The sequence below is a fragment of the Coregonus lavaretus genome, assembly GCF_964263955.1.
Source record: "Coregonus lavaretus genome assembly, chromosome: 13".
NCBI classification, from domain to species: Eukaryota; Metazoa; Chordata; class Actinopteri; order Salmoniformes; family Salmonidae; genus Coregonus; species Coregonus lavaretus.
The window spans coordinates 14126524-14139679 of NC_140000.1; the positions used below are offsets into that span (position 1 = coordinate 14126524).

General features: G+C 41.8%; 2 protein-coding genes across 2 annotated transcripts; one reads left to right on the plus strand and one right to left on the minus strand.

Annotated features, from left to right (window-relative positions):
• Positions 1 to 343: 343 nt before the first annotated feature.
• On the minus strand, positions 344 to 9524 carry LOC311139905 (uncharacterized protein). The gene is made up of 9 exons (XM_084174902.1): positions 9432 to 9524; positions 9111 to 9171; positions 8629 to 9003; positions 8483 to 8530; positions 8278 to 8313; positions 1235 to 1346; positions 987 to 1067; positions 763 to 844; positions 344 to 447 (listed from the first exon to the last, which is right to left on the minus strand). Exons 1-9 carry the CDS (start codon positions 9495 to 9497, stop codon positions 373 to 375), a joined length of 936 nt encoding a protein of 311 aa, XP_084031028.1. The 5' UTR covers positions 9498 to 9524; the 3' UTR covers positions 344 to 372.
• A 2335-nt stretch (positions 9525 to 11859) lies between these two features.
• Positions 11860 to 12810, plus strand: LOC311139372 (uncharacterized protein; the record flags this gene model as incomplete). Its single annotated transcript, XM_084174241.1, has 4 exons — positions 11860 to 11905; positions 12130 to 12311; positions 12438 to 12546; positions 12701 to 12810. The coding sequence occupies 4 exons, from the start codon at positions 11860 to 11862 to the stop codon at positions 12808 to 12810; spliced, it is 447 nt and encodes a 148-aa protein (XP_084030367.1).
• Between the last annotated feature and the right edge of the window lie 346 nt (positions 12811 to 13156).

Consider the following 13156-nt stretch of genomic DNA (forward strand, 5'->3'; position numbering starts at 1 on the left):
GTTTCTGTCCAACTCAGAACAAATGTTACGTTTAGTTGCGAATGCTTGTCAATATAGGACTGCGAGAGCTGTTTTTGTGTGAAATGTTTTGACATAGATTGAATCAAACAACCGGAAGCATATCATCTCAGTAACTATGCTTATTTGAAAGTCAGTCCTTTCAAAAATAGTTACATACTGAATTATGTATATTACATTTAACAAACAAACTGCACATATTTTTGTCTAACCAAGTGAAAGTCAAACAGGATGTGAGAAATGAGGGCTGACACTCTGTAAGCTGCCTTTCGACAAGAAAACAATCAAGATAAAAAACAAACACACACACAACAAGTATTATTAAGCAATGCTGATGTCTGAGTTGCGGCTTTATCACTGTTTTATATCATCCACATTTGCATATACACTGTCCATTTGATCCATACCGTCCATCGGATCGTTTGGATACTGTAAAGAGAAATGGGTAAATCAGGCAGGGAAGGAATATATCATGAAGCTATGAGCACAACACTAAATGGCCAACATGGTAAACATATATATTACCCACTGGCCACAGTCGTCAACTCAACGTCTATTTCACGTTGCTTAAATGTCATGTCATTGAAATGACGTGGGAACGTTGAGTCAACCAGTGTGTGCCCAGTGGGTAAAGACCATCAGGTCCAAAGCTGATGACTTATCAACAGTCTACGTATACTATCACTATAAACTATATATATACTGTCAGTTTAAAACAGATCTGCTCAGGGTGCTGTAATGTACCTGGACGTTGCCATAGACGGGCTCATCGATGACCTTTGGAGGAGGAACTTGGGCATCATCTTTCTTCTTTGTAGTTTTGACTCTGTGGAGATAGGGGAAGACAAGTAGTTCACTGACACTATAGGTCCACTCAAAGAACACATTTTAGAGTAACGTTCAGAAGAAAAAACGAAATATGTCAAACTAGCAATTTACTGAAGGATGTTTCATAGTTTTAAGCATACCTTTCAGGTTTGGTCGTTGGAGTTGTCATGGTGAAATTAGCATAATACCCAGACTCTTGCTTAGTGATGACACACCTGGACCTATAAAATCAATTCTGTTGTTATTTTAGTGAATGTTGGAAAAATATATTTAAAATGTATCTGCAATGACTAATAGAAGGCAGAGGACATCATGTTGCTAAAGAAATGGATCAATTTCAGTCAAACTTGAGAGTATCCCTCTGGGGACACCCATCAACCGGACCCACCTTTTCCTGTACTTGAAGAACCAAACACTCCCCAATACAGAAACCAGTAGAACTGCAACCACTGGGACCGCAATGGCAATAGATATGGTCATGGACAGCCCTTCCTCACGCACTGTGAAAAAGATTCTGATTAGGACTGAGGAATATTTATTAATTCACTCTTTACATTTATATTTTTTATGTTAGTCATTTAGCAAACACGTTTATCCAGAGCGACTTACAGGAGCAATTATCGTTAAGTGCCTTGCTCAAGATTTTTCACAGCTTGAGGATTCAAACCAACAACCTTTCGGTTACCAGCCCAACGCTCTTAACTGCTAGGCTACCAGCTAAATCAACAGACCCTTTCTCAAATTGATTTTTTATTTATTTATTTCACCTTTATTTAACCAGGTAAGCCAGTTGAGAACAAGTTCTCATTTACAACTGCGACCTGGCCAAGATAAAGCAAAGCAGTGCAATAAAAACAACAACAACAACACAGAGTTACATATGGGATAAACACAACGTACAGTCAATAACAGAATAGAAAATCTATATACAGTGTGTGCAAATGTAGTAAGTTATGGAGGTAAGACAATAAATAGGCCATAGTGCAAAATAATTATAATTTAGTATTAACACTGGAATGATAGATGTGCAGAAGATGATGTGCAAATAGAGATACTGGGGTGCAAATTAGCAAAATAAATAACAATATGGGGATGAGGTAGTTGGGTGGGCTAATTACAGATGGGCTGAGTACAGGTGCAGTGATCGGTAAGCTGCTCTGAAAACTGATGCTTAAAGTTAGTGAGGGAGATAAGAGTCTCCAGCTTCAGAGATTTTTGCAGTTCGTTCCAGTCATTGGCAGCAGAGAACTGGAAGGAATGGCGGCCAAAGGAGGTAATGGTTTTGGGGATGACCAGTGAGATATACCTGCTGGAGTGCATACTACGGGTGGGTGTTGCTATGGTGACCAATGAGCTAAGATAAGGCAGGGATTTGCCTAGCAGTGATTTATAGATAACCTGGAGCCAGTGGGTTTGACGACGAACATGTAACGCGGACCAGCCAACAAGAGCGTACAGGTCACAGTGGTGGGTAGTATAAGGGGCTTTGGTGACAAAACGGATGGGACTGTGATAGACTACATCCAATTTGCTGAGTAGAGTGTTGGAGGCTATTTTGTAAATGACATCGCCAAAGTCAAGGATCGGTAGAATAGTCAGTTTTATGAGGGCATGTTTGGCAGCATGAGTGAAGGAGGCTTTGTTGCGAAATAGGAAGCAGATTCTAGATTTAACTTTGGATTGGAGATGCTTAATGTCAGTCTGGAAGGAGAGTTTAGGGTCTAACCAGACACCTAGGTATTTGTAGTTGTCCACATATTCTAAGTCAGACCCGCCGAGAGTAGTGATTCTAGTCGGGCGGGCAGGTGCAAGCAGTGTTCGATTGAAGAGCATGCATTTAGTTTTACTAGCGTTTAAGAGCAGTTGGAGGCTACGGAAGGAGTGCTGTATGGCATTGAAGCTCGTTTGGAGGTTTGTTAACACAGTGTCCAGTGAAGGGCCAGATGTATACAAAATGGTGTCGTCTGCGTAGAGGTGGATCTGAGAGTCACCAGCAGCAAGAGCGACATCATTGATATACACAGAGAATAGAGTCGGCCCGAGAATTGAACCCTGTGGCACCCCCATAGAGACTGCCAGAGGTCCAGACAACAGGCCCTCCAATTTGACACATTGAACTCTATCTGAGAAGTAGTTGGTGAACCAAGCGAGGCAGTCAATTGAGAAACCAAGGCTATTTAGTCTGCCAATAAGAATCCGGTGATTGACGGAGTCGAAAGCCTTGGCCAGGTCGATGAAGACGGCTGCACAGTACTGTCTTTTATCGATCGCGGTTATAATATCGTTTAGGACCTTGGGCGTGGCTGAGGTGCACCCATGACTAGCTCGGAAACCAGATTGCATGGCGGAGAAGATACGGTGGGATTCGAAATGGTCGGTGATCTGTTTGTTAACTTGGCTTTCAAATACTTTCGAAAGGCAGGGCAGGATGGATATAGGTCTGTAACAGTTTGGATCTAGAGTGTCACCTCCTTTGAAGAGGGGGATGACCGCGGCAGCTTTCCAATCTCTGGGGATCTCAGACGATACGAAACAGAGGTTGAACAGGCTGGTAATAGGGTTTGCGACAATTTCGGCGGCTAATTTTAGAAAGAAAGGGTCCAGATGGTCTAGCCCAGCTGATTTGTAGGGGTCCAGATTTTGCAGCTCTTTCAGAACATCAGCTATCTGAATTTGGGTGAAGGAGAAGCGGGGGGGGGGGGGGGGGGGGGCATGGGCAAGTTGCAGCGGAAGGGTGCAGAGCTGGTGGCTGGGGTAGGGGTAGCCAGGTGGAAAGCATGGCCAGCCGTAGCAAAATGCTTGTTGAAATTTTCGATTATCGTAGATTTATCAGTAGTGACAGTGTTTCCTAGCCTCAGTGCAGTGGGCAGCTGGGAGGAGGTGCTCTTATTCTCCATGGACTTTACAGTGTCCCAGAACTTTTTGGAGTTAGTGCTACAGGATGCAAATTTCTGTTTGAAAAAGCTAGCCTATACTTTCCTAACTGATTGTGTATATTGGTTCCTGACTTCCCTGAAAAGTTGCATATCACGGTGGCTGTTCGATGCTAATGCAGTACGCCACAGGATGTTTTTGTGCTGGTCAAGGGCAGTCAAGTCTGGGGTGAACCAGGGGCTATATTTTTTCTTAGTTCTGCATTTTTTGAATGGGGCATGCTTATTTAAGATGGAGAGGAAAGCACTTTTAAAGAACAACCAGGCATCCTCTACTGACGGAATGAGGTCAATATCCATCCAGGATACCCGGGCCAGGTCAATTAGAAAGGCCTGCTCGCTGAAGTGTTTTAGGGAGCGTTTGACAGTGATGAGGGGTGGTCGTTTGACCACGGACCCATTACGGACGCAGGCAAGGAGGCAGTGATCGCTGAGATCCTGGTTGAAGACAGCGGAGGTGTATTTAGAGGGTAAATTAGTCAGGATGATATCTATGAGGGTGCCCATGTTAACGGATTTAGGGTTGTAACTGGTAGGTTCCTTGGTAATTTGTGTGAGATTGAGGGCATCTAGTTTAGATTGTAGGACGGCCGGGGTGTTAAGCATATCCCAGTTTAGGTCACCAAGCAATACGAACTCTGAGGATAGATGGGGGGCAATCAATTCACAATTCACAGTGTCCAGGGCACAGCTGGGGGCTGAGGGGGATCTGTAGCAAGCGGCAACAGTGAGAGACTTATTTCTGGAAAGGTGGATTTTTTAAAGTAGAAGCTCAAACTGTTTGGGCACATACCTGGATAGTATGATAGAGCTCTGCAGGCTATCTCTACAGTAGATTGCAACTCCGCCCCCTTTGGCAGTTCTATCTAGACGGAAAATGTTGTAGATGGGAATGGACATTTCTGAATCTTTGGTATCCTGGCCTGAAGCCAGGATTCAGACACTGCTAGAACATCAGTGTTGGCGGAGTGTGCTAACACAGTGAATAACTCAAACTTAGGGAGGAGGCTTCTAATGTTAACATGCAAGAAACCAAGGCTTTTGTGGTTACAGAAGTCAACAAATGATAGCGCCTGGGGAGTAGGAGTGATACTGGGGGCTACAGGGCCTTGGTTAACCTCTACATCACCAGAGGAACAGAGGAGGAAAAGAATAAGGATACGGCTAAAGGCTTTAAGAACTGGTCTTCTAGTGCATTGGGTATAGAGAATAAAAGGGGCAGATTTCCGGGCGTTGTAGAATAAATACAGTGCCTTCAGAAAGTATTCTCACCCCTTGACTTTTTCCACATTTTGTTGTGTTACAGCCTGAATGTTTTATTGATTAAATTGAGATGTTGTGTCACTGGCCTACACACAATACCACATAATGTCAAAGTGGAATTATGTTTTTAGAAATGTTTGCAAATTAATAAAACATGAAAAGCTGAAATGTCTTGAGTCAGTAAGTATTCAACACCTTTGTTATGGCAAGCCTAAATAAGTTCAGGAATAAAAATGTGCTTAACAAGTCACATGTTGCAAGTCACTGTGTGCAATAATAGTGTATAACATGATATTTGAATGACTACCTCATCTCTGTACCCCACACATACAACTGTCTGTAAGGTCTCTCAGTCAAGCAGTACATTTCAAACATAGATTCAACCACAAAGACCAGGGAGGTTTTCCAATGATTTGCAAATAAGGGCACCTATTGGTAGATGGGTAAAAAAAAGCAGCATTGAAAATCCCTTTGAGCATGGTAAAGTTATGAATTACACTTTGGATTGTGTATCAATACACCCAGTCACTACAAAGATACAGGCATCCTTCTTAACTCTGTTGCCAGAGAGGAAGGAATCCGCTCAGTGATTTCACCATGAGGCCAATGGTGACTTTAAAACAATTACAGAATTTAATGGTTGTGATAGGAGAAAACTGAGGATGGAACAACAACATTGATACAGTGAGGGAAAAAAGTATTTGATCCCCTGCTGATTTTGTACGTTTGCCCACTGACAAAGAAACAGTGAGAGACAGAATAACAACAACAAAATCCAGAAAAACGCATGTCAAAAATTTTATAAATTGATTTGCATTTTAATGAGGGAAATAAGTATTTGACCCCCTCTCAATCAGAAAGATTTCTGGCTTCCAGGTGTCTTTTATACAGGTAACGAGCTGAGATTAGGAGCACACTCTTAAAGGTAGTGCTCCTAATCTCAGCTTGTTACCTGTATAAAAGACACCTGTTCACAGAAGCAATCAATCAATCAGATTCCAAACTCTCCACCATGGCCAAGACCAAATAGCTCTCCAAGGATGTCAGGGACAAGATTGTAGACCTACACAAGGCTGGAATGGGCTACAAGACCATCGCCAAGCAGCTTGGTGAGAAGGTGACAACAGTTGGTGCGATTATTCGCAAATGGAAGAAACACAAAATAACTGTCAATCTCCCTCGGCCTGGGGCTCCATGCAAGATCTCACCTCGTGGAGTTGCAATGATCATGAGAACGGTGAGGAATCAGTCCAGACCTACACGGGAGGATCTTGTCAATGATCTCAAGGCAACTGGGACCATAGTCACCAAGAAAACAATTGGTAACACACTACGCCGTGAAGGACTGAAATCCTGCAGCGCCCGCAAGGTCCCCCTGCTCAAGAAAGCACATATACATGCCCGTCTGAAGTTTGCCAATGAATGATTCAGAGGAGAACTGGGTGAAAGTGTTGTGGTCAGATGAGACCAAAATGAAGCTCTTTGGCATCAACTCAACTCGCCGTGTTTGGAGGAGGAGGAATGCCGCCTATGACCCCAAGAACACCATCCCCACCGTCAAACATGGAGGTGGAAACATTACGCTTTGGGGGTGTTTTTCTGCTAAGGGGACAGGACAACTTCACCGCATCAAAGGGACGATGGACGGGGCCATGTACCGTCAAATCTTGGGTGAGAAACTCCTTCCCTCAGCCAGGGCATTGAAAATGGGTCGTGGATGGGTATTCCAGCATGACAATGATCCAAAACACATGGCCAAGGCATCAAAGGAGTGGCTCAAGAAGAAGCACATTAAGGTCCTGGAGTGGCCTAGCCAGTCTCCAGACCTTAATCCCATAGACAATCTGTGGAGGGAGCTGAAGGTTCGAGTTGCCAAACGTCAGGCTCGAAACCTTAATGATTTGGAGAAGATCTGCAAAGAGGAGTGGGACAAAATCCCTCCTGAGATGTGTGCAAACCTGGTGGCCAACTACAAGAAACGTCTGACCTCTGTGATTGCCAACAAGGGTTTTGCTACCAAGTACTAAGTCATGTTTTGCAGAGGGGTCAAATACTTATTTCCCTCATTAAAATGCAAATCAATTTATAACATTTTTGACATGCGTTTTTCTGGATATTTTTTGTTGTTATTCTGTCTCTCACTGTTCAAATAAACCTACTATTAAAATTATAGACTGATCATTTCTTTGTCAGTGGGCAAACGTACAAAATCAGCAGGGGATCAAATACTTTTTTCCCTCACTGTAGTTACTCCACAAAATTAACCTAAATGACAGAGTGAAAAGAAGGAAGCATGTACAGAATACAAAATATTCCAAAGCATGTATCCTGTTTGCAAAAAAATAAAAAATAAATGACATGTATGTCCTGAATAAAAAATATTATGTTTGGGGCAAATCTAACACAACACATCGCTGAGTACCACTCTTCATACTTTCAAGCATGGTGGTGGCTGCATCATGTTATGGTTATGCTTGTCATTGGCAAGGACTAGTGAGTTTAAAAAAATAAACGGAATGGAGATAAGCGCAGGCAAAATCCTAGAGGAAAACCTGGTTCAGTCTGCTTTCCAACAGACACTGGAAGACAAATTCACCTTTCAGCAGGACAATAACCTAAAATACAAGGCAAAATATACACTGGAGTTGCTTACCAAGACGACATTGAATGTTCCTGTGTTGCCTAGTTAATCGCTGCCAAAGCTGATTCTAACATGTATTGATTCAGGTGTGTGAATACTTACTGTATGTAAATAAAATATTTCTGTATTTCATTTTCAATAAATTTGCTAACATTTCTAAAAACACGTTCTCTTTCTCAGTATGGGGTATTGTGTGTAGATCAGTGGAGGCTGCTGAGGGGAGGACGGCTCATTATAATGGCTGGAACGGAGTAAATGGAATGGTATCAAACACATGGAAACCATGTGTTTGATGTAGCGTCTGCTAAATGACTCAAATGTAAACGTAAATGTAATGTATTTGATACCATTCCACTAATTCCGCTCCAGTCATTACCACAAGCCTGTCCTCCCCAATTAAGGTGCCACGACCTCCTGTGGTGTAGATAGGTGAGAGAAAACAAAATATTTCATCCATTTTGAATTCAGGCTGTAACACAACAACATGTGGAATAAGTCAAGGGGTATGAATACTTTCTGAAGATATAGCATGCCTTTTAGTCCAAGACTAGGCTTAATCTGGTTCTGGGAAACTGGCCCTGAGAGTCTACTTACATTCTGTGGTTAGTGGGACAGTAGTCGTGGAATCACCTGAGAAGAAGACAAAACAACATCAGCCCATCTTTCACCTTTGACAAAGGCATTGTTATTGCTGTTATCAACTGTGTCAGGTTCACTGGTCATTTCTAAAGTAATATCTGATTCAGAGCAACAGTTTAAATTCTGTGTGTATATGAAAATTCTAAGCTGAATATTTCACCTGTGTTTGACTTGTCCTTTGGTATGGTTGGAATAGTCCCGGAGGTTCCTGAATGGAAAAATACAGTAGGGATTAGTTTCCTCCAAATCAAATGAATGACACTGCACTGAACAAAGCCACTTTATATTGCATCCTCTACTGCTTACCAGATATGTTAATGTAGACAAGTTCTTTAATAAAACTGAAGTTGTTGGCTCCAGTGGCAATTCTGAAGTAGAAGGGCCCCATGTCGCCATTTTGAATTCTCTTGATCTCCAGGGAGCAGTTTCCCTTACTGACATTTCCTATCAGCATGGTCCTGGTCTGAAAACTCTTGATGACGAATGTGTTGTTGGGGTGATAGAGGAATTCATTCTTGTCATTATCAGTGATGTTTAGTTCAGTTGGTCCCAGGCGTTTCCAGTAGGCCTGGATAGGCTTTTTAGATGGGGATGTGGGATAGGTAACATTGCATGGTATGGTCACATCATCTTCCATATTGGTAAAAACAACCTTTGGGTAATTAGCTTTCCAATCCACACCTGTGTTTGAATTAACAACAAAAGTATTAGGATTATTCAATTCGTGTTGTTTAGGCATAGTATAAGGAAACACTGAGTGCGTATTGACATAAAAATGAATCACTTACCACTAGCGCCAGAGGCCTGAGACAAAATGAGCATCATTTCAATCCACATTAATGGTCTCATCTGGTCCAACAGAGATATTTTAAAGTTAACTCTAACAAATGACACACCAGATTCCTAATATTGTTAAAAAACATTTGTTAAAGATGCCTGGTGTCAGATGGCGCAACCATCATAATTGTGTCAACCAAATACAACATTACCACTGACCAACAAGCATAGCATAGACTGTAAAGCATTGGGAAATAATGTTGGTTCAGCAACAACAAAATAAAACAACAGCAATAACAAAATAAAAACTCTAATCCACGGAGGATACTCACTGTGTGGTGAAAAGAGGTGCCAAAACAGAAGGCTACAGGACCAAGGAAAACACTAGCAGTGACCATGGCACCGGCACATATCTTAAAAGCCAACTGGTTACGGTAAAATGTATGACAAGCAGTTATAACAAGAGTGGTGTCAAAAGTATTGTGTGTATATTTCCTGTTACTTAACAATGATGGTGGTTGAACGAAAAAAGGAATTTGAGGAAGTTTTGTGTAAATGTGCAAACTGAATGTGATAATTACTTGAGACCCTGCTAGCACATAACGTTCTGAGAACCATATGTTTCTTAGAGCTTGGTGAGAGTGTGGGTGTCCTATGGTTATTTTGCATACAACCTTGCCACAACATTCTGGGAATGGTGCAGGATACCCAGCTGGCACATAACGTTCTGAGAACCATATGTTTCTTAGAGCTTGGTGAGAGTGTGGGTGTCCTATGGTTATTTTGCATACAACCTTCCCACAACATTCTGGGAATGGTGCAGGATACCCAGCTGGCACATTAAGTTTTGAGAACCGTATGTTTCTTAGGTGGGAATTTCAGTACTTCAGCATACCGTTTTCTACAGGTTTCCTCATGGTTCTATTTAAAGTAATGTTCTCAGAACATTAAGAAAAGTTTCCATAAAAACCACAAGAAAAAAATTGTAGGCAAGAACGTTACATTTTTTAAATTAAAAAACATTCAGTTCTCAGCATCAACAAAACTCTCTCTATCGACACCTAATCTTAATGAGTGCTTGTTTCCTTTTAAATTTGGCCTGTTTGTATATCCTGGTGGCGCAGTGGACTAATTTCATGACTAGAAAACAGAAGATCATATGTTTGAATCTCACCGATGCCGTGCCACAACAATAAAAAACACATAAAAAAGCCTTAACAAATGAATTTCCATGTGTCCTATCTGTGTTTAAAACTAAGCTAGCAGTGTTATTGAAACATGTTCTCAGAACGTATTTAATTACCTTCAAATAGCCTATAATTTTTGTTCTCATAACGTTAATAAAACCTCCCAGGAAAACTTTCAGGGTTGACTAAGAGCCCCAGACCATTATTCCTCCTCCACCAAACTTTACAGTTGGCACTATGCTTTCGGACAGGTAGCGTTCTCCTGGCATCCACCAAACCCAGATTCATCCGTCGGACTGCCAGATGGTGAAGTGTGATTATCACTCCAGAGAACTGGAGCTGTGTGCTCTATTTGTATACACATGTCATCAACGGGTGTGGCTGAAATAGCCAAATCCACTAATTTTGAAGGGATATACTGTATATATGTATGCACTCACTAACTGTAAGTCGCTCTGGATAAGAGCGTCTGCTAAATGACTAAAATGTAAAAAATAATGAAACGTTCTCAGAACCTCCCTGTACCCTAAAAATGAACATTCCCAGAACAGATAAAGTTTTCACTTCCGTTCTCAGAAAGTTTAAAAAACATTCAGTTTTACCGGTCAGGAAACTTATGGCTTCATTCCCAGAACCAATGGGTAACCAAAAATGTACGTTCCCACAACTTTCAAGGAACCAAATATGCTAGCTGGGGAGTCTCTCTCTCTCTCTTTTCTCTCTCTCTCCCAGTAAGGGAGATGAGAGAGAGAGAGAGAGAGAGAGAGAGAGAGAGAGAGAGAGAGGGGGGGGGGGAGAAAGAGAAGGAGAGAGGGGCGGGGGAGAAAGAGAAGGAGAGAGAGAGAGAGAGAGAGAGAGAGAGAGAGAGAGAGAGAGATGACCCAAGGTCTCTAACCTGTGGTTGCTGAAGAGGTTTTGTCATGCTGAAAAGCTCAGAGAGTCATGAGGCTTCCATTGCACACAAGGTAGAGCTCTGTTAGCTAGGTACATGGTCTACTGCTAGAGAGGGGCTGCCACGGGGTGGGGGGTGTGGGGTAGTGAGGGTGAATATGAGTGTAACTGACACATGATCAGGAACGCAGAAAAAATCTCTCATATAAACTCTCTCCCTTTCTCTCACCCCTCCCTGTCTTTCTCTCCCCCCTCTCTATCTTTCACCCCTCTCTGGTACTTTTAAAGTAGAACAACACAACCACTTTTATATTGTTTAGGCCTTTGCAAGGTCAATGATTTAAACATACACATTAAGTATTTCTGATATCCCCGTCCCATTGACATTTGTTTACACAAAGCTACATTGGAAACCACAGTGGGTTTGACTCATATCTAGAAAACATATTACCTCAGAGTGTAGGTAGAGCATCAGGAAATGAACTTAAGGAAGTAAAGTTGGTTATCGTAATTGTTGCAGTACTATTTGGGGGCATGAGGTAAGACTTTAATGACACATTTATTACATTTCTTCTCTGAATCTCTTATCTGGATGGAATTCTTCCAGTATTCAACCCACAAAATCTGACTTTTAGTATCATACAACATGCTAATTATTTGGCTCTTCTTGTTGACCTAAGGAATGACTACCTTGCACATTGTCCTAATTGTGATCATCCTTCTCAAAGGTAATGGTTTTATATTGTTTGATTTTTTATTTAGTTTTGTGTAGTTGGCAGACACAAACCCCAATGTTGACTATAGGAGAGATCTACACAGGTGCATCTAGTTTCACTTTTGTATACTCTCCTTTGTCTTGATGACAAAGAAAGTAATCCCCTTGACAGGAATATAGTTATTTATACCATAATGAGACCATTTGTCACATGTATTTGTCTATTCTGTTGTCCAGTCCCTCATCAGGCTTTCTGTCATGTATGGGTGGACCAGGACACTGTGGTGACCGGCACACTGGGCCAGATTGTCTCCATTGGATGCCGTGTCCTGTCGGACAGCGGGGAGCTGATCACTAGCTGCAGGGCAGAGTGGTACATCAACACGGCCACTCATGGCCAGAGGAAGGAGTGGAGGGAGGTGGGTGACTTGCCCCGATTCAAGTGGAGGTTTCAGAAAACATATGACCTGAACACAACAGACACAAGCATCATGATGACCTGGTTAGAGCTGAATGACACTGGCTACTACTTCTGCACTCTGCAGTGCTTCGTCAATGGGAAGGACAAGCAGTACCATGGCAATGGGACAAGACTCCTCATCAGCGAGGCTAAGCCTACACCTTATGGGTTAATATTTACCTCAGTTATCCCAGGTAACACACCTACATTTTTTCACATATTAGGCCAAATAATATCAAATGTATTACCTTACTATTGTATTGCTCAAAAGGTATCAAGTTATCATAGAGATGATGTTGTCCATCCCTTTGTAGTTAATGTTTTCAATATGATTTGGGGTTTTTTAAGGTACAGAAGAGGAGAATACTTCAGAGATGCAACTATTTAATTTTTATGCTTTGCTGGCAGTGAAGCTGTTGGTCGTCATAGTGCTTGGAGGCCTCACAATCAGTTCCTAAAGTTTTCATTTGGACGATTTAATAAAGGTTAAATAAAAAATGTTAAGTAGTCATCCAATTAATTCATAAAAAAGTCCACAAATATTGTATGGTCATTATATTGGTCGTTAGTTTGTACTTTTAGTGTTGCACTGAATCTGCATTTCCCAGACCACTTCCATTCACAGTGTGGGAAGAAATCTAATGATTTCAGTTTGGGTGTTGGGTGACAAAAGAGCAGTTTAGACTAGATTGTCTGTGCCTAGTCCATCATAAGAAGCCAAGAATATGAATGAAGGCGTTTCACTTTCAAAGTTTATTTATGACAGACTGACCATGGGTAGCCTAGCCCTAGACAGTAGACAGA

What these genes read in the sequence shown, in the direction of transcription:
- LOC311139905 (XM_084174902.1), bottom strand. Translation starts at nt 9,497, where the DNA reads ATGGTCACTGCTAGTGTTTTCCTTGGTCCTGTAGCCTTCTGTTTTGGC. An exon ending in TGTCCCACTAACCACAGAAT is followed by an intron (nt 1,347 to 8,277) that starts GTAAGTAGACTC and finishes TCTTTTTCACAG; the next exon opens with TGCGTGAGGAAGGGCTGTCC. An exon ending in TTCTTCAAGTACAGGAAAAG is followed by an intron (nt 1,068 to 1,234) that starts GTGGGTCCGGTT and finishes TTGATTTTATAG; the next exon opens with GTCCAGGTGTGTCATCACTA.